We start from the raw sequence: 26,702 nt of genomic DNA, 5'->3' as shown, positions 1-26,702 counted from the left end.
ACCAGTCTTTACTCTTAAGTCTCTTAAATCTCAAAACGTCATTTAGATAAGAACATATGATAATCAAAAATATGATTTAATTAAGTACTAAGATTTTCTTTATTTTCATTAACAACAATATAAACTTATAATCATAATAGATCCATTGTAGAATAACACAACGCGACCCCTACCTTCCATGTTTACAACGCCTGCCATGTTTACAACGCCTGCCCGAGAGCGTGAAACTGTTGAGATTGCTACATCACAGATATACAAACAGTTTTCATCTATGTCTTATATAATTGACTGTGTTAAATGATTGGATTCTTAGCAGATTAAGTCTGGGAAAACAACGTGCATGTCAGGGAATAGTCCGGGAAAACAACATACATGTCGGGGACAAAGCAAATCAAAAGTGAACACGATTGAATTAAGTAAAATCCTCAGCTAACTGCTGAGTTAAATCTAACGGTATTTCCTGACATTTATCCTCATCGAGGGACGGTGAAGATTTATCCTCATTTCGACAAGTTGTCGTCGTCGATTCTAAACTATTTTCTGGATCCGATTCAGAATTCAAAAGGAATATTCCGGGTAGCGGAGAACCGGGCAATGAACCGGGCAGAGAACCAGGTAACGATGACGAACCCATGAATGTGTGTAACGATTTCAGAATAGCATGAACGGTTAACGACTCGCCACTAGTCGACGACTCGCCGGTCGACGACTCGTTCTGTGATATCACTGAACTGTTATTCGAATTCTCCGACGTAAACATCGTTCTCATGATCGATCTAATTGTTAACTCGTCGCCACGGTTACCCCCGCTTGACGTATTAAACAACATCGGCGACGATTCTCTCGTCGTCGTTGCCGGGTAACAACAACTGATTGTATTGTTGTCGACGACCGGGTTGAATAATGATTTCATCACCGATTGCACGGTGCTCGTATCTGTATCGGTGTCCGTATTCAGGCGCGAGTTTAATAGCGACCTGATCGCTGTCCGTACTTTACTCTTACCCGTCTGCTCCGTCGTTGCAAGTGACGATGATGATTGCGATGATGAAAACGATGATGACTCGTTACGAGTATTCACAAACGGTTTTTGTTCGATTTTTTCGACTTTGACAACTTCGTTTGTCAGATTTGGCGGTGTGTTCGTAGTGCCGTCGGTTAACACTATAAACGTCGGACTGAGCACCTGAGGTTCGGCGATTTTACCCGATTCGGTCGCGATGATTCTCGAATTACAACGAGACGACGTCAGTTTACGAACGAAATCAGTTTTATTTTCGTCGCTAGTTTTTGAAGAAGCGTTCGTTTCGAGAATGTGATCACGTCTCGTTCTACTAATAGATGGCGCTGTTAAGAGCGGTGTAAAATCCTTGTGTCTCGTATTGAAACCCGAACCGAAAGACGAATTATCGACAGTCATTAATTGTTGAGCGATTTGAGAAGCCGGTAAGATCGGTATCTCTGCTCCGATGAGACGCGGTCGTTTAGGCGGGGATTCCCCGATTTCCGGTCGCGTTGTATAGTGTTTATGAGCTCGTACGTGTTTCCTCAACGTGCTCGGGTCGGTGTAACGTTTATTACAACCGGGCATCTTACAGCAGTATGGCTGCTGTAGAGCGTGAGTACGTACGTGTTTAAATCGGTCGCTCGAGTTCGCGTACGCTTTCATACATCCTTCATACGGACAAACATACGGCTTTTCACCTGTAATACATTTAACACCTATCAGTCAAATTACTTCCAAAAACTTCGCAATGACGATTATTAATCATCAAACTGAAAATTCAGGGCCCAATTGCTCAAATGTTGATTTCTAGATGACCGCTGGATAAATACCAGCAGTGTGGCTTGTGGAGCAGTGTGGCTTAGTGGTAGAGTGCTCGCCCCCCAATCGGGAGGTTGTGTGTTCGAACCCCGGCTGTGCTGTAGTGTCCTTAGGCAAGGCATTAATTCACAATTGCTACTGGCTGACGACGCCTTGATCACTCTGCAGCGTATCGGTGTTGCATCTCCCCAGGGAGAGTAAGAATGTACTGGATTGGTAACAGAAGCTGGGTAATAATTGAGTGACAGCGCTTTGAGCATTCATTGGAAAGGCGCTATATAAGCACTAATTATTATTATTATTATTAATACCATAGTAACAATGAACTTTTAATTATCGCTATGTAACCAGCTTCTAAGTACCTGTGACCTGCCCGAGTGAGGAAATACAGCACATACCTGTGTGACAACGATTATGAATTTTCAGATTTTCAACTCTGGTGAAAGTCTTCTTACATATTTCACATTGATGCGGTCTTTCATTAGTGTGTATTCGCAAATGTACTAGAATCTTATACCTACAAAATACAATTCATTCTTAATTAATAGAACGATAACCACACTCAAACGTGGTGAACGGATAATAAGATAAAATCCCATTATTTACAGATTAAAAGAATTTAAAAACAAGAATTTATTTATTAAATCTAAAATATTTAAAAGACACGACGTTTCGATCTCACCCTAGAGATCATCGTCAGGTGTGAGAAATAGACTTAAAACAGGGGTATATAAACAGAGGAGGACAGGTTAATTGAGTAAGTATATATACCCCTGTTTTAAGCCTATTTCTCACACCTGACGATGATCTTTAGGGTGAGATCGAAACGTCGTGTCTTTTAAATATTTTAGATTTAATAAATAAATTCTTGTTTTTAAATTCTTTTAATCTGTAAATAGTGGGATTTTATCTTATCATTCTTAATTAGTTCAAATTCTACAATTAATTCGAAATTAAGAGAAGGTGGAATAAATACTTGGACAAACCTGGCGTTAAAACCTTTACGCTTCCTCGTACAACCGTCCCACATACAAACATACTCCATGTTTGAATCTAGTTTCACATGGGCAGTCGTCACGTGATAAACTAATTCTTCTAATTTCTCGAAGAATAAACGACATCCTTCCCAGAAACAAGTGTGTAAAACAAGAGGACGAATCTGAAATACAAAACTAACGCGATATTCATTGCGTCTCAGGACTTTCTGATCCTTGAATCAATTTGTAAAAATCTTGGGCAAGTTTCTTCTTTACAGGGGTGGATCAAAGGGGAGGGTGCAGGGGTGGACACCATCTCCTTATAATGTTGAGTTGTAATTTTATGGGAAAATGACAAATATTAAATTGGCACCTAAGATACGTAAGCTGCTTCTCTGTATTTCCAAAAAATGAGTTAATTCTTTCCGATGAGTTTTCTTTGTGGATGCCCTTCCAATTATATATGTGGCTGCCCTATTTTAGCGGTGCACCCCTATCTGAAGCAGACCGTAGATCTGCCCCTGTTAAAGAAGATAATTTGATTCAACGCATCGAACCTGAATATTTTGATCTGCTGCTGGTTGCGATGCTGCCAGTGACTGATGATCTATAGTTGAACAGTTATTATTCTGCTGTTGTTTATGACAGTGATGATACTGCTGCTGGTGCTGCTGCTGCTGCTGCTGGTGGTGGTATGATTGAATACTGTCCCCGATATCGATGTCTGAAATACTGCCTAACGACGGTAGACGTAGTTTATTTTCGTTACTGTTCAGAGTTTGTAAACCGCTGTTCAACGAAACTTTATCGTCGGTCGATACGAAAACAGCATCGGCGCCGCATTCTTCTGAAAAATATCACAACAACATTAATGGATCGAGTTCATAATTCCTCGGTTAGTTTAACTCAGTTGTCTCCAGTTGAGTTTGTCGGTTTATTTTGATAGGTCATTCGAATGTTGGTTCCCCGAGACTAAGTGTACCGGTACCCCATAGTGGACTGTTCATTGAGTCTGTGACAAGACCACAGTGTTTGAAGTAATACTCGCACACTGTTAGCAGCCTACTACTAGTAGTTGGTGCATTGAAAGCCGAATTGAGTTATTCTGTGGGTTCAAATGGATTGTCTTCATAGTTAGTTGTAACCTAATCGTTGGTGGTAAGCTGATATAATCGAATGGGCTAATACTTTTGTGGTTTGGAAAACTCGACCACAGACAGGTTACTGACTATTATTACATACATACCTAATACAATATGATCTGCTGTTTGCACATACAGATCCGCTCCGATACAACTTAGATTGTTGATATCAACTGATTGATTAGTCAAACAACAACCATCACCAGTTCTATCATCATCACCAATATCCATCATTTTACACTAAACTAAAAACAACATTGTAAGCAAAAGGTGAATTTAATTATTTTTCTTTTGCCTTTTTTAGTTGTTACTTGTACTTACGTAATAAGTCAGAATGCTTTTACTGAAACAATGACTAGAATTAACTGATATCTACCAGGTAAATGTGAGTATAGTTTGGGTTTACTCTAAGGACAAGAATTTATCGCGTAAAAAACAATCATATCAATATAGACACGACCTCTGTCAGCTGTTCAGGATTCGGGCTAATGGACCGGACTGATCGCCCTTTCCTAATCCGTGGCCACAAACTTACGCGCCGTCACGGGACTGGAGACAGTTCTAAATCCCTAAGGCAAAAAGGACCAGGGAAAACGGCTTAATAACTTTTTCAGGACCGTTTACAAAATAGTTTCCGTGCATGTTATTATGAACAAAATAATCATGTGACTATTGGAAAAAGATTTTGAAACCGGGTTGAATTGAGAAGCCCAGTAAAATTAATTTACTTTGAAGAACGTAATGGGCGATAGACAAGGTACGAATTCAACATCCTTAAACCGAACACAAATCATCACTTCAAATTGTTGCATTTTCAGGGATGTTGATAAACAAACCGCAATTTATAGAATGAAAGTGGGCGTCATCTACTCTAAGTATGATTGACGTGGGAGCGTCGATCGTGGCTACATTCCAGACATTGTAGTATAGTGTGGAGAATTGAATAGCATAGAAATCTAAAATCTCACTCACTACACGAATAGAGAAGCATTTTCATTCTAAAATACATTTCATAAATCAGGTTTCATTTATCTGTCTATTTGCGTGATTGAACTCATAAAGAAAGTTAGATTTCGTTCGTAACGCGATAATAATCGAATGAATATTATAAATTCTCTTTCTCGCAGTCTCTCACGAGACGCGCGTTAACCCGCCTGATTACATGCGTCCTACTTAAAGCGCATGAGCGACACATATATAGTTCTCGCTGTTTCATATAGTTGCGCTAAATCTAAAATATCCCGATGGTAACTGATTGAAATTTAGAATCGCGTTAAGGTATTTGGTTCATGGAAATATGTGAAAAAGGATAACAATACGGACAGTGTAAAATTGAATGTATTTATTAATGAGCGTATTTATACAATTCGCGCCATTGACCTCTCAGCTGTTTCCCGCCAAATACTACACCGTACCGTCGCGTACTCCTCTAAAATACCGGCTTCACCTACAAATTTACCTACTCAAATTAGGATTATCGGATTGTGGATATTCTTGTCCGTGCATTGGTATGCCGTATGACAGCGCAAATATGGATAAACATCACAGACTGTCTGAGTTTTGTCGCCTGATTGCTGAAGAATCTGATCGCCGGACCGGCACTGCTGACAGGTACGCGCCAGCCATGTGTGTGTGACTGATTGATTGAAAATTCCGGCTTAATTTGTTAATTCCTCACCTTGATGTCGCTTTTTAATTAAGGGTTTTATGCGTGCTTTCTATTTTACTGATAAATCGGTTGTTTGTGGTAAATTCGTGGTTTTTAGAAGAGTCTATTTAGGGCGTGTCAATCATGTGTTGTTTACTTGTTGAGGAGTAGTGATCAGCTGTTTTGTGTAGTCTAGTTATTTCGCCCGTTTTATCAATGTATTCGGCCCCGAAATACACTAAGCTTAATCTCTATGTTACCTAATATCGTAGTATTACTTTTGCAATAACAGAAACAAAAGAATAGATTTGCTATTTAGCTAAAATAATCGGCAGTCTGGTCTGGCTTGCATTGCTGGCACCGTGCCAAGATCGGTAATGCATGGTAGTTCGAACGAAGAGGACATCATAGTTTTACTCTATTAGAATTGATTTAGGAGCTTGGGATGATACAATAGGTGGATTAAAAGTTGAATAAGGTCATACTGTGATATCCTGTGGTATCTAAGTATTACCGTGGGTCGCGTTTCTCTTTCGGTATATCAAATAGCTTTTGTACGAATGGCTCGGGAGAATCATATCGTTATTACACATGAGCCCGGTTAGCTCAGTCGGTAGAGCATCAGGCTTTTAACCTGAGGGTCCTGGGTTCGAGTCCCATACCGGGCGGCAAAAATCTTTTTTTCGACTGAGACAAACTCTTTGCATGCTCGAAAAAGATATTTTGATTTCGTTTTGGGAAACAGAAATGTAGATATATACTTGTAGCGAGCAGACTTAGCGATGACTGATCAATGTGACTTATAGAGAATCTATCGGAGCTGTTCATAGGCCTAATTAGTGTAAACGTCTCCTCTTCGAATTGTTAAAAGCCGGGCGCTTCATTCATTTTATTTTCTATTTTTGGTTAAGTGGTGATGCCGGAGTCACATCTTTTAGGCTGTTTATTTTTTTTCTTCAACCACGATTTCATTGAATACGTTGACAAGACGCCACTCATATTTATGTAACGAGCCCCACTCATATTTATGTAACAAGCTGGAACCAAACATGGAGGGAGGTTGTTGAATTGATCTGGACCGAAAATTGTCCCATTCATTACATTTTGAAGGAATGTAATATTTTTACTTAGTTCACATTTCGTGGTAACTTGATATGAATTCGATATTACTCAGTTCAAATGATGTTAGTTACTAAAATGCTATGGATGTGGGGATCCTGTTGCAGTCGATGTTAGTCTGCACCATCAGCTGTTTGGAACGACGCCAAATTATTATCATAATCGATGTTTGTTTTGTTATCATCAGGAAGTACTACGATTTTCAAGGCTAGTCAGCCGCGCCGGTATCTAAATATAGATGTTTGATCATTGTCCCGTGACCGGGGCAAAACACTTCAACGCTACATTCATGAATGCTCAGAAAATAGTTGGGGATTTTTTACGGGAATGTTAGTGCGGGCGCAGGCAATGAGGGTCTTTACGAATTGAGGATTTTTTAAAGGGAGCTAATTTATGTACAGTTATTTAATGCTCCTTGAATACGTGCTGTTGTGATTTTCAGTAATGTCAGCTGGCCTGCCTGACTGCCTGCCCTCCTTTACCTGCAGAAAAAGTAGTTCCTGGCAAGCGTGGCTGACTCACACCTAGTTGGCACCGTGCCAGCTAGTCAGCTGTTTAATAGTCTATCTTGGCGAGTAGTTGTAATTTATGCCATATTATGTATCAACTGATAGAAACGCGCATTGCATGGAGCCAAGTGACGAAATATGATCTCACCAAATATTTTAGCGTATCTCTAGGATGAAGTTGGACTTGATCATGAACCGGTAGACTATAGTCCATACATGAACGAACCCAATTAAGCCCATATTTAAAAATGCAGACCTACGTAGAGTTAGATTGATATGGAACTGGATCCAATGGAACAAATTTATGAAAGGACCTCAAAATCCCAAACAGTGTCCTATGTTAATAGGTTAAAAACTGAAATTTGCATTCAATGTACTTTAAAATACATTTAAAACTGATAACAATTTTCACATGTAGATAAGGGCAAAATGTTCATGAAAACAAACAGAAATTCGCAATGTATCGTGAATAGACGCGAGTGTCAAGACCACGATGAAAAAATGGGGTGATTAAAAACATTGGAAAATTGGAAATTTGTCAAGAACTCTGAAATTTAGCAGTCCTTGAAAATGTTTTTTGGTTAAAATCTAAAGTTCACAATCATAGATTAATTAGTCAATGCATTGAAACTACGCACAATCGATTAAGCTTGGATCAGGATTTGTTTTTACCTGTTCGGCAGTTACAGCATTAAAAACCGAATTTTGGGAAGTGTATAGGATAAAAGTTTGCTAAACAAAACCTCCAAATTAATGGTTTAAAAGAAAATTAATGGTTAAAGAAAAGAAAATACCAATTCTGGGGGAGTCTACTGAAATTTGGTTATGAACGTGAAATTTGCTCCTTGAAAACTCATTATATTCAGGAATGACTGACAGGAATGACTGATATGTATGGACCCTGTCTCATGATGATGATGATAATATTAATTATTATTATTATTATTATTATTATTACTATTACAGCGATACGTCTTCATCGTCTCCAAAATGTCACGTCGTCGTCGATCAAGAGAAACGTGTTCGTCGTGAGATAGCGAACAGTAACGAACGCAGACGTATGCAGAGTATCAACGCAGGATTCCAGGCTCTGAGGAGTTTATTACCTCAACACGAGGGTGATAAACTCAGTAAAGTAAGTCTGATTCCTGTGTGCACTGAACAGCGAGTTCATTTCTGAAAATGATGTATTGTGAATTTTGCCCAAACTCCTCTCCCCCTCCCCTCTCCCTCTCCCCCCTCTCCCTCTCCCCCCCTCCATTAGACTAAATAGAAATTGTCTTTCAACAGTATAAAACTAAATGAGTTTTACTGGTTGAAAGTTTAAACAGTGTATGAACTCCTTATCATAAAACTTCCTTGTGAAAATATCTGCTCACGAAACAAAAATACAAAGTCGAATGAACCTCTCAAAATACCTCAAAAAAATGATAGGTAACCTTTGATTTGATATTTTAACCTAGATGCTCGATATTCACCTTTGGACCCGGTGAAATGTAGAGCATAAAAATCATTGTCTGCTTTTGTTTGTAAATAAATTCAATAGGATCTCTGACTACTGGTTCCGTGTATAATGCTCTACTTTATCCTAGTGCAGTGTATAAGTGTATCATGTGTCACTACGTGAATGGTTAAATCATTGTACGCCGAACACGCACTACTTTCTTGTTTGAGCGTGTCCTCATTTACCCACTACACACAACCCGCGCCGGTTCATTCTATACTGACCTTGAATCTCCTCTCATGAAAAATTACTCTCTCAAAACTCCTTGAAACACCTTCATTTAAAAACTCCCCAAAGCAAAAATCAGTAAAGTACCTATGGACCGCAAATTTGTAATAAGTCGATATTACGATTGAAAACCTCTTTGAATTTTGGTATTTTCTCCCTGAGATAACACAGGGTATTGTAAAAGTATGACCATTGAAGGGTATGCGACCAGGGTATAGGTATTGGTACGGTCTTAGGCGGGAGGCCATTAAACTCTAGCAAGCGAGGATGTCAAATCTAGGGGGTGACCCTAACATCAACTGTTCAGACTAGATTCTTGTTATTGAGCGAGTATGTTTGTTTTTCGGAGTGAAAGGGTTAATTTGATGTAATTGTATTTTATAGGCTGCCATTCTACAACAAACAACTGATTATGTTCACAATCTAGAAAGGGATCGGTCACAATTAATGAATGAAAACACTAAACTGCGGCAGTTACTAACTGAATTAGGACATCCGTACGAGAGTAGTTCCCCGCCTCCTAAACGCAAAAAAACTGAAACGGGTATGTATCTATTCGCTTCACATCGAATCTATTCAACCCTTAGAAATAAGATTAAGTAAAGTGTAGAGAGAATCCCACAATGATAAGGAAAAAGTCTGAAAATGTAACTTTGAGATAGTAGTTTATTCAACGTTTCGACTATAGTCATCTTCATTATTCCTGAAGATGACTATTAGGATAAAGGATCTCAAAGTTACATTTTCGGACTTTTTCCTTATAATTGTGGGATTCTCTCTACATCGCGTCAACACGGATATAATGTTCTATCAATCGTGAAGATTAAGTAAATTTCGCCCGAAAGAATGTTGTCATTTATAACATTGCGATCCACATGTGATTATGTAGTTCTGAGAAATTTCTAAGAAAATGTTCGTTAATTTTTCAGTGTCGTTTTCAGAATCGTCGGATGAAGGAATCAGTATGAATTACGAGGACCAGACGATCGAACAGTTGAGATGGGAACTGGCGGAATCTCGGTGTCAGTTCGAACGCGAGCGCCGAATACGTACGATATTCGAGGAACGAGTTCACGCGATGGAAACCCAGCAACAGCAACAGCAGCAGCAGCAACAGCAGCAGCAGCAGCAGCAGCAGCAGCAGCAGCAGCAGCAGCATCAACATCTTAGAGAAAATATCATGACAACTTTAAATATAAAGAGAGAACAGCAAATAGCAATGGTATGTACCGTAGTCCGTCTCCCCTCACATACAAAACGAACACCTCCGCACTCTTTTCATAAAGTACCCATGCACAAAATCTGAATTTTACTGATTTCTCTCGCCATGCAATTTAATAGCTGTATGTACACTTAGGGGAAGTCACCAATTGTTACTGATTATCATTTAAGTTAGCTGAGAAATATATGTTTAAATTGGGAAGGCACCGGCGCCACTGAAGAGGGTCTTACGCGGCATAAATGACAAGTGTATTTTATTTGGTTTTTAGCCCGAAAATGGTCAACACTTAGAAATAGAGCCGGTTCCGCAGCCAACAGCAGCAGCCGAAGCAGCAGCAGCTGCTGTGGGAGTAGAAGTCATCAAAACTGAAGTCAATCCAGTCATCATTCCAAATCACGTTGTTACTGATCACGCGATGGAAACTTCGATGTCGCGACGAAACCTGGAAACAATCGTCGAAGCGATTCGACATCTCGAGGGCGAGAGCGCGCTCGAAAAACCGTCGACGACGACGACCAACAATCGAGCGGTAGACGACAGCGAGGATACAAACACTGCGAGTAGCGACCCCGACGAGGATCAATCCGAGGAAAGTTCCGGACGCGATTCGCCGATGTTTTTTCGGCCGAAAACCGTTCAGACAGTTTTAACGAATTCGGAGAGATATCCGGTGGCGTTGCGTCTGTTACACCGTCCTACGATCAGTCACGAGCAGTTTATTCATCATCATCGACCGAATACCGTTATTATTCATAATACCGCCTCATCGTAAACTTCAATGTTTATCCATTTCATTAAAAACTGCTCGAATTCATCAAGAGAGAGATGACAGAGGAGGGAGGCAGGATTCTGAACTAGTCAGATGTTACTTTTGTCGCATCGTTTCGAAATATGATAAAAAAATCGTTTGTGTTTTTGATCAAAATTCTTTCTATATGAGGAGAAGGTTCTTTAACCGAGATTCCAGGGGTTTTTCTGGGTATTTTTTGTGTGAATAATTGTGGATTTAGATATGAAGATAACCGGACCCAGTTCCGCTATGAAAATGAACTGATTTCGACGGAAGAGTTCACCCACAACTGTGGAACTGGGACCTACTTTATTGATTGAGTTCTTGTTTGTATTTTGATCAAAATGCTTCTATAAGAAGTTAAGGGACGTTGTTTGTATTTTTGTGAACAATTTTGTAAACAACGTCAGGTACGGAGATACCTGGATCCAGTTCTCGGTATAACTTTTAATTCTCTGGATAATTCTCTGTGAACTGTGGCACTAGATCCTGCTTTATCATTGCTTGAACAAATTTTAGTTAGTATTTTGGTCAAAATGTTTACTAAAGTTCGCTAATTGAGGTTGTACGACAAAATTCTGTTTTTCTTGGAGGGGGATGTTGCCGCCAACTTGCTATTTAAATGCTTGAACAAGCCGTCATAACTGAAAAATTCTTTAGTCTGTAGATTTTTACGTAGTATTAAGTAGCAAATTTTAAGTTTTGTTGCAGGATCATATCTTTATTTGTTGGGCATTTTGAGTAAAGGATTTCGGTTTCCGAGAGGCGGAAGTTGAATTTGTCTCGGTAAGGAATAAAGTTGCTGAAATTATGATGTATATTTTGTTTTGGCTGAAAACTAATGATTTCTTGATGTTGTTTGACATAGATATGTCTGAAAACAGCTGTTATTTTCAAAGAAATGAGAATTAAAACTTCATAAAGTTGTTGTTCCTGGTTATTGATGTGTAAATTAACAGTAAAATGAATAACATGATTATTACGATTATTATTATTGTCGCGTTTGTACTTTGAGAAATTTTTTCACATATAGCGATTTTTAACACGGTTAAAAAAATATCGATAATCGAAAAATACCCGGATTTCATACTAAGCAGTTATCAATGCAAGGTCTATTGAACCGATTGTACAAAAAAATGTGGTCATTTGTGACTCGAACTGACGATAAGTTGATGTAAAAAGAAGCTATTAATCTTAACGTTTATAAAATTTAATAATTGTGTTTTTGTAAGTGAATATTCGATGTAGGTATAACCTACCTGCAATTATAGGTGTAACCTATTCTATATTCAGATGTTATTTTATACATCTCAGATCAACCACATTCGACTACTGTATCTTTGAATAGTATTCAGTTGACTCTGCTCAACTCTATCTTGATGTAATTAGGCAGGGCCAGATCCAGGCTGGGTTAGTAGTGACAGTATTTTCACCCAATAACGGGCAAGAGTTTTCCATTTTTGTACCTGACAGCAAATACCAGAGACCCAAAATATAAACACTAGAGTGTGGAGTCCTGCCTCAGAAAATTCTAAGTCAAGTGCTTTGGTGACTTGTTGACTGAGTTGAAAACGTGTTCAGTTTTATACCTCTGTATTTTCGAAGGGCTCTAGTAAATCGATGTCGCAATGATACCCAATATGGTCTGGATCTGACACTGAAATAGAATTTGCTAATTTGAAAAATCTCAAGTTTCATGGAGATATTTGGCTGGTTGTGAGTTGAGGAGTTGTTTCTGTATGTGTTGGTTAAACATCGGTATAGATTTTGATGTTTTATACATTAAATGTGCTCTGCTTTTACTGAAACATGCTAAATGTGCTATCAATGTCGTAGTAGTGTTTTGTCTACGGTTTCATAGTCAGAAAAATATTTGAACAAATTCATCACAAACAGCTTTGAAGTTGTCATTTTGTGTTAATATTCCAGTTAAAAGGATTTATTTGTAGTTTAAGTTAAGTTGCTTATTGAAAAACCGGTTGTGATGTGATATACGGTACCTGGATCTAGTTGCACAGTCAAAGCTTACATTTCGGTCTTGCCTAAATTTAGACAAATTCTACAGCCAATCTAACTGCGTAAGATCAGTATTATGAGCTTGTTTTTCGGCCTCGGCCAAATTACTATGCTGTGTGCAATTGGGACCAGCATTCTTAGTTGATTTAACTTGTAACTAACACTAAGCAAGAATTGGATTTAGAATTAAAGCGATTTTCTTGGCTCGAAGCCACGACTGTGCAACAATACCTCGGTGAAAACAGGAAAAATAGTTTAAGTTCACTAGGCTTCTTGCCTCTATAGGTATTTTGTTTGTTAGAACCAAGGTCAAAAGCTAATCCGGCATTTTGTCAATGCTACCATATATATTGGCCATTAGTAACAGTTGTGTGAACTGGTACAATATGACACACCTCTCGACTCTGTTTGATATAGCTCTACTATATTCACTCATCGTCATAATTTAAAACAAATCTTATTCCAGTCATCATCATTCATATCAATAGTATTTGTGTTTATATCTGTTTTACATGGAATTTATTTACCATTTCGATACAGCTCTTTAGATAAAACTTACACGGGATCCAGTTTCACAGTTGCCAGTGTGATCCACGTTCACAGTTGCCAGTTGTAATTCTTAGAATAAACTTTCGGGGCTTGAGATTTGAAAATCTATTAACATTTCGAATGATTTCAAAGACAATTTCGTCAATAGATAGTTCATGAAGTTCACACTCACAATTTTGTGGATTTTCATCTCGCCCGTGTTGGGTATGCTATATATAAACATTATGAACATACATATGTTATTATGTGTGTTTTGTCTTCCGCGTGTCAAGTTGAACCTCGTTACAGTGAACATCAAATCTAATTCGATATTGTTCGATGGTTCATTATATCCAGTATTGAAATTGTTTGAATATTCTTGTTAGGAATGACATCCTATGTTCATTGTAACGAGGTCCCAATGACTGTGAAACTGGATCCTGTTAAAACAGCGTATATGTTACAATGTACAGCGTTCATCACTTTATATCTACTAACTAATCAGATAATAACAATAACTTAAACTAACGACGATTCTGTACATATTCGATGTAATGCCTAATTTATACGCTTATAGTGTTTGTTGTAAATGAAAAACTGAAAGTAGATCTAAACACAGATTGTATTATATACCTTTAATCTACACGAAGTTTGTACTCGAAACATTAACAAACGAATTACATTTATTATAATTTATTTAATTTAATTAATATTCGAAATATTAATTATTTCATTAACGATAATAGCGATGATATAGTGAGAATATTATCGTTGTACGACGACTCGGAAAAGAACAATTTTGAAAAGAAAATTAAATTACTGAAAAAAAAAGAAGTTTTATTACCACAATTTAATGAAAGAGATATTTAGAAATTTGTTCATTTTGACGATCATTTTGAATGTATGTATGTTTTACATATGAATAGTTGGTTATGCGTTGATTATTATTATTGAGATGTTGAATTGGAGCTTGTATAAAATGTATAAGGAAAAGTTCAGAGAACGTATATAGAAATTATATATATATACATGTATAAAGAGACAAAAAACAGCTAATACAGTGGAACCTAGGGTTCAGCGCATCTACATCTGAAAAAGGAGTTTCATTGATTCTTTTTTAACTCCAAGTCAAATTATCACTTTTGAGTAAAGTTTTGAACTATAGCCGAGAACTATGGAACTGTATCCTGTGGAGAAAAAGGTTTCTTCGATTCTCTAATTTTATACTTGCTTCGATTTCAAAGTCGTCGTCGTCGTCGTTTGACCTTTCCTGACCGGTGTCGACCTGTTTACTATACGACTGATACTCGCTGAATTAAAGCTGTATTTTTAATCGTATTTGAATTAGGAAATGGTACGGAACGTCGCCTTCATCGTGTCTTATATCCTCGTTACTTAATGAAACAAGTTCAATCAACCATCAACATATCTTCGGTTAATTTGTTAACTTAAGAGAAAAAATCCGATTACCTTGAGACCGCTAAAAAGCTTTGTAAATTTTTCCTGTTGAAATAGGTCTGGGGCCAGTTGCTCATAAGTTGGTTATAGTTAACCAGTGGATAGTTGATATGGTGACAATTGAAATTTTATTGTTACTATGGTATTTAACGGCCAGTTATCTTTAACCAACTTTTGGGCAACTGGCCCCTGGATTTGAAAGGATTTTGTAATTCTGTTTTCCTGTTTGAAATTTGACACTATGGTTAAAAAACATTGGAAATTAGTAGTATAGTGTCAAACTTAACCGTGGATATCACTGTGGAACTGGACAAAAAAATGAAAATTCCATCAGTCCTTTGCTATGTCATACACAGAATGTATGTAAATGTAATTAATTTATTTTCTAACTTGAGCATCTGATGTCGAGTTTCTATTTTCAACACTTGTAACTTTGATTAAGTTCTGAGGATTTATCGCACTAACTTGTGACTGTAATATAAATCTTTTTGTTCACTATTGTTTTTGCAGTTTGTAAGTTTTACGTGGACTTATTGAAATAAACTTGCGTCTTATGTCATTGTATTTGATTCTTTTCTTGTGTAAGTTTTTTTTCTGATTTTTCACTGTTTGAAACATCATCAGAACAATGTTTGATTCGGCCAATATTTGGCATCTAGGGCAACAGAATGAGGGAGTGAGTTACATTGGATGGAGGTGGAGTTTGTCTAAAAACTGTAAGGAACTGTTCAGCTGGAAGAGCGGGATCAAACCATAGCAATTCTTTACTGAACATGATCAGACGTTGGTGCTTTGCAGCGAGGAGACCAACGGCTGGCGCTTATGAGCATCGATGCATGTGAAATTTTAACCGTCCAGTGCTGCCTCTATACACATAGTTGACGGTGAATGTGCGAACTAACTTATTACCCACATGCCACAGTAGGAATATAATGATAGTCGAGTTAGTTCACATTTTCACCGCTTATTACGTATATAGGGGCAGCAGTTATTGGTCAAATTCAATTGGAACGGTAGTTTCGCTAAAGCAAAAAAATTTCTCTATGATAAAGCTATGAAAGCTATGTTTTCTATTATTCAAAAGGGCAGACGTTTGAAACTTCCAGTAGATGTAATGTTTAAACTATTTGACATGTGCGTCGCTCCTATCGCGTTGTACGGTTGCGAAATCTGGGGATATGAAAACCTTGACTTATTAGAAAACCTCCACTGTTTATTTTGTAAAATTATCATGAAAGTTACAAAATATTCCCATAACCTTCAAGTATTAGCGGAGTTAGGACGTTATCCTATGTATATAAGCGTAAAGCGTAGAATGATTAATTTTTGGGTCAAAACGATAGAGTGCAAACAAAGTAAACTTAGTTCAATTCTCTATAAGATATCTTATAATTTATATCTGAATGATAGGTTTAAGAGCCCCTGGCTGTTATTTATTAAGAAGACTTTTGATGACTGTGGCCTTTCGTATATATGGACACAACAATCTATGGTAAACTCTAGGACTTCTCCAAAACAATTACACCGTTTACTCCGTGATCAGCATGTGCAAGAGACAGAATTTAGGCTAAATAATAACCCGTTATACATTAATTTTAGACAATATAAGAAGGATATCAAATTTGAAAACTATATAAATCGGCTTGATGACGACTTAGTGACCAGCTTATTCCAGTTCAGGATTGGGTCTTATCTCCTACCTGTAAATAAATTGTCAAATCTCCATCCACCGAGAACCGATAGATTATGCCCCACCTGTAACGTTTTAGGCGACGAACTACATTTCATTTTTGACTGTAAATTACTTACCGTATTCCGTGAAAGCTACCTAAATTCAAATACCTTTCGGAATCTTGATGTTTTAAAAAATCCAACTTTTAAACTTGCTAAATTTATCAAATTAGGTCTGGATGTATATAGATCCCTCCGGTAGTGTGTGTAAATAGTATGTTGTATATAACGTTTGTTATGTTTCAAAGTGCTTTTATCTACTGTTTTTGTAAATAATTGTAAATACTGTTTTTTTTCCTCCATATACCATGGAAATGGTTGGAGTGTAATAAATATTCGTATTCGTATTCGTATTCGTACTCACCAATAATAACACCAGTAATGGCGTGCCGGACCGGACCGGACCCCCTGGAAAAATTCTTGAAACACTACAGAAACTATAAAACCTGGTCATCATTTGTTCAACTATTCCTCTTTTTAACAATCGAAAAAGAAAATTTGCTAATTAGTTTATTATGTTAGAGATATGTATTATAGGGGTCAAAGCACCTCCTTAGTTTTGTTGGCGTGTATTTACATATGAGTCTCTAAAAACATCTTATAATAACCATCGATTACCCGGTAGATCATTCAAAACAATCTTATACTGTTTTTAACAATGTAGCTTAAGCTATAATCGAAAGGTGGCGACTCGATCGCGCTTGTAATATAAGTTACGTTCGGTTCCACTAGATGCCGACACTATCGGCTTATCTTGTGCTGCGAGCCGAAATCGGATGCGGTTGAATTATTGCTCAAAGTTAGATTAACCGAATAATTATTATCAGCCAGTAGCGGAAATAAATGAAGTGGACAGAAAGCAGCGGAAATCTGGTCAGCGATTGTGGCTACTGGAACAGGTCATCTGTCGTCTGTCAAAGCGTCTGCCACGAACCAGATTATTTTTCGATGGAAATCAGCAGTTTATCAGTATTGTTTATGATGGGAAATAGATGGCTATTGTTACCAGCGATTCCTTCCTCTGATTGGGTTACGGTAGAAACTGGAGATCATCCCTCCAGAGAACATCACGCAATCGTTTAGTCCGGTTATTTTGTGGTCTATTAATTTTCCTATCGGTTGCCATTGATTTATTCCTCGACGTCTCAAGAAATCGATTCGGAAAGATAACACAGGTGAAATAGACATGCGAAGGATAAAATCGTAAAATATCGTTTGTCTGTAATGATGATAATGTAGCTTTCACCATGTGATCGTGTGAATTTTGATATTTCGCAGTAAGAGTAAAAAATCAGGAGCGGTAGCCTACTCGATGAAGTGAATTCGAGCGAAGCTCAAGTATGATAAGATTCCTTATTTCGGATTTGTTGGAAATTGAATTTTACCTTCCCTCAGACGCCAAGATTGCAGATCGGTATTTCAAGATCTCAGGCCACAGACTGGGTAGGACTCACTGCGCAGTAGCCGGGAACTAAGGCTGGATCCAAATTAACGCGTAAAATGGATATTATGTTAGTTAATTCTCTTTAGGGCTTCTACAGTTTTATACGTTTAGAAACTGTAGTAATAGACACTGATTCTTATCACTCAAATTGTAAGAGTCTGGAATCGAATTACTACAAATCTGAGAACGGAGATAAAACTTTCACCTTGGAAGGTATAAATAAACTACATAGAGATTTCAACTATACAGAAAATCATCATCTATTTACAAGATTACGGATTAATTCCGTATTTCAAGCGATCGCAATAGTTTCCCATTCAGTTTCTTTCGATTATCGTCAGAAAAATCGACATTTCCGCCGTCATTCCCACAGATCAGGCATAAATGTTTAGGATAAAGCGATATCGCAATCGTTTCAGAAACTTGGTGTAGACTTTCATGTTCGAAGATATCAGTAGATAGATAATGACTATTTACCAGGTGATCAGCGCTCGGGCCGCATCTATATAGAGCTCAATTAGCGTTCATTCAGCGATAACCCGCACCGGGGTTCAAACATTAATCCTAATCTCATATCCAGGTGTCCTAAACATACAGAAACTCATAACTGCCACAAACTGATGAATAGATAAAATACATGTTGTTTTGAGTTTAGTTTCGGAGATTGATTGCAATTTAAGAGTCAGTACTATCCAGGGTTCCAGTTTCACTATTATGAGGTTACCCGAAGCCCCTGACCGAAGTTTAGCGTTTATCGTCCACAATGTTACACCCCTCCAAAATCCCGTATGGGGAACAGTGGGAATGGAATGTTCCTAATGATCACGAACTGTGTCATGAAGGATTTATCAAATAGGTAAAGAAAGTTTGTTTAGGTGACACAGGCTAAAACGGTCGAAACTGGTCCATTCTTTCGTGACCCTCAAATTCAAACAAAGGATCGTTCTGAATGTGAAGATTACGGGTGACTGTTGATCTAATCCGGATTGGAGGCTGACTGCTGCTAAAGTTGAATGATTTATAATCTGGGAATCGTTCTTCCCACGATCTGATCGAGTTCAAGTAAATTCTGTGTGATAAACTATTAGAGGTCACCTCTCTATTAGATAAATTCTCCCATGAGGATTAAATTCACTCAAAAGCCTTTATCGAACCATCCCACCACTTGAGGTTATCTCTTATCCTTAACAGAAAGGAGGTGACAATCCCTTCCCTGGCCCTATATATTAAAGTGGATTTTTCTTTTTATTTTGAAGGATTCGATAATCATTATTCATTAGATTGAATGCGTCTTTAAAAGTAAAAAGTTACTGAAATGAACGATTGTATTCTAATTTCTTATTTAACGCATGACATCGCTTCATTGAACAAAGGATTGGTGAAATTCACTCAAATGTGACATTTTAAAATTGCACTGACAGTTGTTTAAATTGTTTTAAAAAATTGTGTTTTCTAAAGATAGATAATCTAATTATTCTTTAATTCTATAATTCTTTATTCGATTATATTCGTTTTAACGCGTCTAAAAATGCGAGTCGACCGCGGGATTCGAACCCGCTGGGCAAAATCGCTCGTGGATTAAAAAAGAAACAGACGAATCCGTCTAATATTATGCGGCGTTATGAAAACAGTTATTGCTCGAAATGATAACATTTATTCTGTAGTCATAACAAGAGCGAACGCGCGTGAAGCATTTCTGGCACCATCAATTTCAAAAACGATTAAGTGCCACACGTAAACATTTACAGCATAGCTACCTTCTGTTTACATCATATCAACCGCCGTCTTTTAACGAGATTTTAAAAAATCCTCCTCCACTCTATAAAGCTCTTCAAACAGGGTTCAGGTAATGAATAAATTGTTCAAAGATGATTTCGCTGCCGAGTGCCACCCTCTGCGAAAGCTATGTAACTGAGATAAAGACTTAGAGAGAAAAACTTATTGCGTGAAAAATTACGTATATACAAAAAGTTACATAAATCTATTCTAGGAATTTCAAACATCATGAGATGAGTCTGAGATGTAAAGTTTCCCGCCAAAATTGATATATCTCTTTCAGCAATAAGCCTTTCAGCGGGACCCCCGCCAAACCCAGTTACGTAATATAGACGCACTGGCACACGCACGTGGGCTGCACATCAAAAGTTACGTCAAATGGCACAAGATGCGTTTGAATAAAGTGTTGACAAATCCTGAATCGAAACTGCAAATCTTATTTATTGTAATTAAAGTATTTGATATCTAAATTTAGTGGCATTCTCAATCCTCACTGCGCATCACGAGAACGCCATAGGCTCTACCACATTTTTCCAGTGACAAATGATCTTACCGCTTCCCCCCATAGTGGAAGGGAACGCGATCTCTGGCACCACGCTTCAAAAATGACAAATAGATTATTGGTTATAATGAAGACTGACGGTGAAAAGTGTTGGGATAAATTGTTGAGCTGTCAGGAATATAAACCTGCTTAACTATTTCTAACATGTGTTTGGCCTTAATTAGTTAAGTAAACGATAAACATATAGAATAACGAATACATTCACGAGTTGCTACTGCGTCGAGATACAAAAATGAGAAGATCTTTGCGAGTGAGACCTATACGCAGCTCAACCTGAGAAATGTACAGTTACCAGAGGCATTAAAAACTGTGATGAAAGCTCATTAGAAAAACCAGTGGAAACTGACGGCCGTTTTTAGTCCACAACATCAAACTTTATAACAATTCATTCCCAGTTTTATATCTTACTAGGATGAAATGTGCCAATGTGGGAGACCGCCTGCTAAACCAAGGAGAACTCAGATCAGATAGCTCAAGTTGTTAAACTATACAAAATATGTAGTTATTTAAGGACAAATAATATATTCCATTTGCAGAAGTTGAACTTCAAGTCTTCCGACTGCCAAGTGTCCTCGGGCGACAGTGACGTCATGCCTTCGCAGTTCCGTTTCATCCCGCGTCGATATATATTGAATACGCGCTTTTTCTTTGGAATGCTATAACGTAAAAAAATGATAATTGCTTTACGACGTAATTTATCTAATTTGTGTGTTTTTTTTCCCGGAGACTGTGGAGTTTGAATTGTTATGATTGAATTGTAAATTCTGTTTGTAATTCAAATGATTTAACGGCCCCGGAAGTTATCGTTTATTGGCCCTTATCGCGCGATGTGATCTCCGAAGTTCGTGGTCTTCGGTGCGCGGTTTGATGAATGAATTCTAAAGGACGACGAACGATAACCCCGTAGGCGTCAGTACAGTCATTATAAACCAAAACAATTTACATAAAACCGTCGACTGTGCGGCGCAAATAAATAAACAACCTAACCACAAGCCCCGCCCAGTAGCTCAGCCGAGGGAGCTAATTGGTCGTTATCGATTGCAGACCTTCCGTTTAGCGTTCAACAGCGCGAGACAGATTATTTTTTTCGAAGCAAACTGCCTCTAAATCTGGATAGTATTTTAAAATCAGTTTGGCGTCGTCTGAGCCTGGCAATTTACTCGGTGGTGTCAAAGTGTGATGATATCGGACTACTTGCAGTTGGGACCACTTTGTACCTCGTTCAATAGTATAATAGCAGTCTCGGTTATAGCTGTCAGACGCGGTTGTGTTTTAGTTATCAAACTCTAAACTCTGGTTTGTGTTCAAAGATGAATTTAGTCGGTAGTTATCCGCTGCCTCACCAGCACAATCAGCAGCAACAACAACAGCAGACTTTTTATACCGGTTCCAGCAGTGACTCTCCGCCGTTATACAGCTCGCAGACGTATTTCCAACAACAGTATTATGATCACCATCAATATCAACAGCACCATCAGTCACATTCCCCGCAACAAAACTGGATTTTTAGCGGACAAACGGACGTTTTGACGAGCGAGAGCGGCTACACGTACGCCATGCCTTCGCCGACAACGGTGACGCCCGATTTCACGAACGTCGATTTCAGCCCGTACGACACGACAAATTTCCAAGGATTCTCTGCCGTAAAGCGCCCGGTAGTAAAAAACACTGCGAATAAAAAAGAGCGTAAACGAACGCAGAGTATAAATACGGCTTTTGCCCAGCTGAGGGGTTGTATTCCTAACGTTCCTTCGGACACAAAACTGTCCAAAATAAAGACTCTCCGACTGGCGACGAGTTATATCTCGTATTTGATGGATGTATTGTCGAAAGAAGACGCCGGTACGGTCACGTTAGACGGTTTTAAAGTTGATATCTCGAAGAAGTTGGACGCCGCAAGAGCCGAGAAAAGAAAAGCCGAATTGGTAAGAATGCTTAAATCTTATAAATAACTGTATGATTTAAATGGGGAAAATTCATAACAATTGTTTCTTCTTGTTGAAAACATGTGGAAAATGTGGCAAGTGTGACTGACTAACTGACCTTAAATTTATAATATATAAAATACATGATATAATGGTCGAACAAAACCCTAATATTTTAGCGAAAATGTTCTAAGATACTAATCACATTCCAGAATTATCAGGAAGAAATTCTATATCTTTTATGCGCGAATTGGTTGTGAAACTTTTCATTCATTGTATTTCTTCACACCAATTTCGCTGTGATTTCTATTTCCAAGCTTCGAACCGAGGATAGATATTGTTTGTTATCTCTTGGCTAATCGCTCTGCGGCCAGGAAGTTTTGAAAGAATCGTCTTCATTCCCTCGGGCTGTTCTAAGTTACACAATGCCCAGTGTGACCTCTTGTGACAAAAGGTGCGCGTCCTTCAATCTTTGAAATTTCGCTTACAAAGCCAATTATAAACAAACAAATCTTGAGGCGCGATAATTCAGAAACTCCAGATGTTAAATCCAAATCTGATGTCACAAACACTGTCTATTGTGAAATGATGTTTTGTCCCAACCGCCGGATGTTGGGCCATGTGCGCGATCCCCGGGGACTGTCGAAACGCCACATTTCCAGGTTCGGCACTCTTTACAAATTAATTTGTGGTTCCTGTGAATGCTTGTTGCTGGGATAATTTGATGATCTGTTTGTTATTTTAAATTCGGTAATTCGCATCACGTATGATTCAATCGAGGCGTGTCAATTCGCCATCCGCGCATTCTGAAAATACGGGTTCGAAAATACACTAATTCAAAACTTATTCAATCTGATAAACATTCAAGGAATCCATGGCCACTGTTACGAAACATTGTGTCTTTAGATTTTGATTTTTGATTTTAGACATAATTTGTTTTTTTTTTCATGATAAAATAGGGAATTGTCCTTTGACCGAACCGACCAGAGGAAGACGAAAGAGAGGGTTTGGGATTAAATTGTATCTTTGAATTTGTGTATGTAGGGTTTTGATTCTATAATTCATCACATGTCCGAATCTGGCTTTTCTAAAAACAACAAAGCCCTCGTGATGATCGGTTTCGATTTAAGTTCTGTCATAAATATAATTTCTCATCTAAGGTTTCTACCGTAACGGCCTGACGCCAGTAGTATCACCCTGGTGCTATATATATATATATATATATATATATATATATATATATATATATATATATATATATATATATATATATATATATATATATATATATATATATATATATATATATATATATATATATATATATATATATATATATATATATATATATATATATATATATATATATATATATATATATATATATATATATATATATATATATATATATATATATATATATATATATATATATATATATAAACAAAACATATGCATGGTACCTAAAGGATACTGGGGATAAAAATGGCGCCATGCCCCGCGTTCACCTGTTTTCTCTACGAGGACAAGATGCCATCGTTCTCAGTTGCGATGGACTTCGTCGTCAACATCTACATACTCTACACACTTCCTGTTTATATTAGACGTTTGTTAGTAAATTTAGTTCAGATGTTGTCTGGCTCCAGACTGTCGCTTAGAACAGGTGTCTTTAACGCTACCATCTATATAGAATTCCCACCAATCGCTGTGAAACTAATTACACTGAAATTCCACGTATAAATACGTGATATTTTTTCAACAGTTTCGATATTTTTATTGTGGAATGTTTTAGAATAAGTTATTTATGCAAGAACGTTAAAATCGATCTAATTATCAATTTTTAGATAATACAGAAGCCGATGTTTTGATATTTCTTATTTTCTGCAGTCAGAATTTTATTCCTTCGACACTTTTTAATCAAGCACCTTCGTGCGAAAATCATTCTGAAAAGTTTTTTAAATGGAACATCGAACAGTTTTCCTGAATCTATGAATAATCTTGAATTTAAATATATTTTTTGATTTGGAAAAAAATGATAACAAATCCTTCCATTCGTGGACATTTTTTTGTCTCATCAATGTTCATACAAAGTAGGATGATTTGTTTCAAAGGCAGATGATTTTTTAAAGTAATTTTCGAGCAGACGCCGATGAGAAAGTAATAATAGAAACTACTGTCTAAGTAGCTAAGAGTCACTTTGATCGTTATCGTAAGATATCATCATAAACCAATGAATATTGGCGCTTTTAGGTATACAACTACGAAAGTGTATTCAATCATGGACTCTAAAACGAAAGAGTCCATGATTCAATCGAGCAATTTGTGTTGGTGGTGAAACATTGAGTCTCTCGACATGGAATTTCATATCTATCAAAATTAAGGCGGGCCCGTGACGTCTGAAATTGTGTCGCCAGCCCGGGCCGCCTCGATTCATCGTCACATTGTGTCAGTATTGTAAAGCAATCACCATTTCGCTTCGTCACCAAATAAAGACAGCGTAGTTTTTATACGTATTTCAATAGATTTAAATAGACAAGATTGATAAGAGACAGTAAGCATCTAATAGTCAACGTTGGAGGTCTCAATTCAGCCTTCTTCGGGTCGTTACAAAAATCGTTCATTAATTAAATATTCAGTATTCGTATATTTGAAAGATATGATAGATATATGCACATGAAAAGTATATCCAAGCATGAAAGTACCTGTTATTGCCCGGTAATAGTAAAGCCTGGGATTGCGGATCCCCGGAATTTGTAGAGGCTTGGCGGAATCTCTAAGGAATTCCGATTGCCCCTGGCCCTCGTAGAAGACTTGATTTGCAATGTATATTCGGAATGATATCTCTTCACTTTACAAGTAGAATATTATCTAAAATTGATAGAAATATAGGGGAAATTCGTCAGATTGGAAGATATGAAAATTCCTCCATGTCTTTACAGGAGGTTTGACTAAATAGTTTTGTGAATAGTCGACAGAACATGATTCGAGTGACGAATTAGTATTATGACTCGTGTCTGTTAACAAAATAACAAATTAAACTCCTGCACGTGCCTGTTGTTTCCAAACTGGCCAATTTGCGAACATAATGCGATTCGGTGAAACCACAATTAACTACGATTAAGGCTAGTTTATAGAAAATTTATACCGGCGATCGCGCTACCGTATCTAGTGAAATCTAATAATCACCCGAACCGAACGTCGCTATAATTATTGACGATTAGATAAAGCTGAGTAGATAAACGACTAGCTTTCAAAAGCAATTAGCCAATCATGAGGACACACAAGACAGGACAGATTGCAGAAAACTGCTACTCGCAACCACCGATTTCGCAGTTTTTCCACCCGCGTCGCCTGTTCCGAAAGTTTACCATGCAACCAAACTATTACAGTCGCGTGCTGGTTTTCCCTAAAGTGATCTATTTATTCTATCCTGCTGGGAATTTTGTACTTGAAAATCAGTAGAATAGTCGGGAATTTGAATTGTTTGTCGTTCTTGAAGATTAGGTGTGGTCAAGGAACCAACCTCTTGCAATGTGAAGAAACAGCGCTATTATTGTTTAACCAGGAAACTTTTAAACGATGTTAAGGGATATAGATATCTAGGAATTATGGATTCCCTGACCTGTAAGAACTCCGGTCTTAACATTGAGTGACTACAAATGCATGAATTTTTGTATGCGAATGTATTTTTAATGAGATTCCATCACAACTGTTATTTTTATCTTTGTAGCAAGCGATATTGGCCGGTAATATAAGTACGAACGGTGGCTCCGACGGTGAAGACAGAAGTAGCCCGAAAATGACGGGATCATCGGAACCAAAACGCAGTAGAGGTCGGACTGGCTGGCCACAGGATGTCTGGGCAGCTGAACTAAAAACCTGATGATACCGAAATTAATCAACTCTTTTTAATGTGTCGCTTTCGGTGGGGATGAGTGGGTTTTCGGATTTCGGGTATAACAAGGTCGCGTGGAGAAAGCGTGGACCTTACCTTCTGAGATTAGAGCAAGCAATTTTTCTAATACATCTTTATCTGCTGGTTGTATCGTATACAAAAACAATTCCTTAGACTGAAAAGTAATTCTAATTCGTAATATTTTATTGAATAGTCTTTTCTTCAAAACACTATCTTCGAATTGAAAACTGATGATAAGAATTCAATGTTCGTCGATGTTTATTATGTCTGCTGTCAATATATTATAATAATACATGTATAAATCGTTTATTTTCTTTATTGTGATCAAACTGGTTGTAAGGACCAGAAATGTATAATATTATAAATAGGCAAAAAATATAAA

At 37.6% G+C, this 26,702-nt stretch overlaps 3 protein-coding genes and 1 non-coding gene across 4 annotated transcripts; 3 read left to right on the top strand and 1 right to left on the bottom strand.

Annotated features, from left to right (window-relative positions):
* Positions 1 to 148: 148 nt before the first annotated feature.
* Positions 149 to 3,468, bottom strand: LOC141905892 (uncharacterized). The gene is made up of 4 exons (XM_074794975.1): positions 3,360 to 3,468; positions 2,812 to 2,984; positions 2,224 to 2,342; positions 149 to 1,704 (listed from the first exon to the last, which is right to left on the bottom strand). The coding sequence occupies exons 2-4, from the start codon at positions 2,868 to 2,870 to the stop codon at positions 413 to 415; spliced, it is 1,470 nt and encodes a 489-aa protein (XP_074651076.1). The 5' UTR covers positions 2,871 to 2,984; positions 3,360 to 3,468; the 3' UTR covers positions 149 to 412.
* Positions 3,469 to 5,335: 1,867 nt separating this feature from the next.
* Positions 5,336 to 15,508, top strand: LOC141905300 (transcription factor AP-4-like). The gene is made up of 6 exons (XM_074794136.1): positions 5,336 to 5,555; positions 8,187 to 8,355; positions 9,337 to 9,496; positions 9,882 to 10,041; positions 10,093 to 10,174; positions 10,443 to 15,508. The coding sequence occupies exons 1-6, from the start codon at positions 5,455 to 5,457 to the stop codon at positions 10,944 to 10,946; spliced, it is 1,176 nt and encodes a 391-aa protein (XP_074650237.1). The 5' UTR covers positions 5,336 to 5,454; the 3' UTR covers positions 10,947 to 15,508.
* On the top strand, positions 6,188 to 6,260 carry Trnak-uuu (transfer RNA lysine (anticodon UUU)). The gene has a single exon. It is a non-coding gene; the product is annotated as a tRNA-Lys (tRNA).
* A 6,160-nt stretch (positions 15,509 to 21,668) lies between the features above and the next one.
* On the top strand, positions 21,669 to 26,458 carry LOC141905914 (uncharacterized). The gene is made up of 2 exons (XM_074795017.1): positions 21,669 to 22,404; positions 26,135 to 26,458. The coding sequence occupies exons 1-2, from the start codon at positions 21,790 to 21,792 to the stop codon at positions 26,285 to 26,287; spliced, it is 768 nt and encodes a 255-aa protein (XP_074651118.1). The 5' UTR covers positions 21,669 to 21,789; the 3' UTR covers positions 26,288 to 26,458.
* The last annotated feature ends 244 nt before the right edge of the window (positions 26,459 to 26,702 follow it).

This window comes from Tubulanus polymorphus, chromosome 5 (assembly GCF_964204645.1).
Source record: "Tubulanus polymorphus chromosome 5, tnTubPoly1.2, whole genome shotgun sequence".
Taxonomy (NCBI): Eukaryota; Metazoa; Nemertea; class Palaeonemertea; order Tubulaniformes; family Tubulanidae; genus Tubulanus; species Tubulanus polymorphus.
The sequence above is the reverse complement of the archived record's forward strand: the minus strand, read 5'-3'. Positions and strand labels throughout refer to the sequence as shown.

Bases quoted from the DNA above. Each gene is read 5' to 3' on its own strand.
- LOC141905892 (XM_074794975.1), bottom strand. From the start codon at position 2,870: ATGGAGTATGTTTGTATGTGGGACGGTTGTACGAGGAAGCGTAAAGGT. The intron at 2,343-2,811 runs GTTTGTCCAAGT...TGTATTTTGTAG, and splicing joins CGTAAAGGTTTTAACGCCAG to GTATAAGATTCTAGTACATT. The intron at 1,705-2,223 runs GTATGTGCTGTA...AATGTATTACAG, and splicing joins TCATAATCGTTGTCACACAG to GTGAAAAGCCGTATGTTTGT.
- LOC141905300 (XM_074794136.1), top strand. From the start codon at position 5,455: ATGCCGTATGACAGCGCAAATATGGATAAACATCACAGACTGTCTGAG. The intron at 8,356-9,336 runs GTAAGTCTGATT...TGTATTTTATAG, and splicing joins AGGGTGATAAACTCAGTAAA to GCTGCCATTCTACAACAAAC. The intron at 10,042-10,092 runs GCAACAGCAACA...GCAGCAGCAGCA, and splicing joins GTTCACGCGATGGAAACCCA to GCAGCAGCAGCAGCAGCATC.
- LOC141905914 (XM_074795017.1), top strand. From the start codon at position 21,790: ATGAATTTAGTCGGTAGTTATCCGCTGCCTCACCAGCACAATCAGCAG. The intron at 22,405-26,134 runs GTAAGAATGCTT...TTATCTTTGTAG, and splicing joins AGAAAAGAAAAGCCGAATTG to CAAGCGATATTGGCCGGTAA.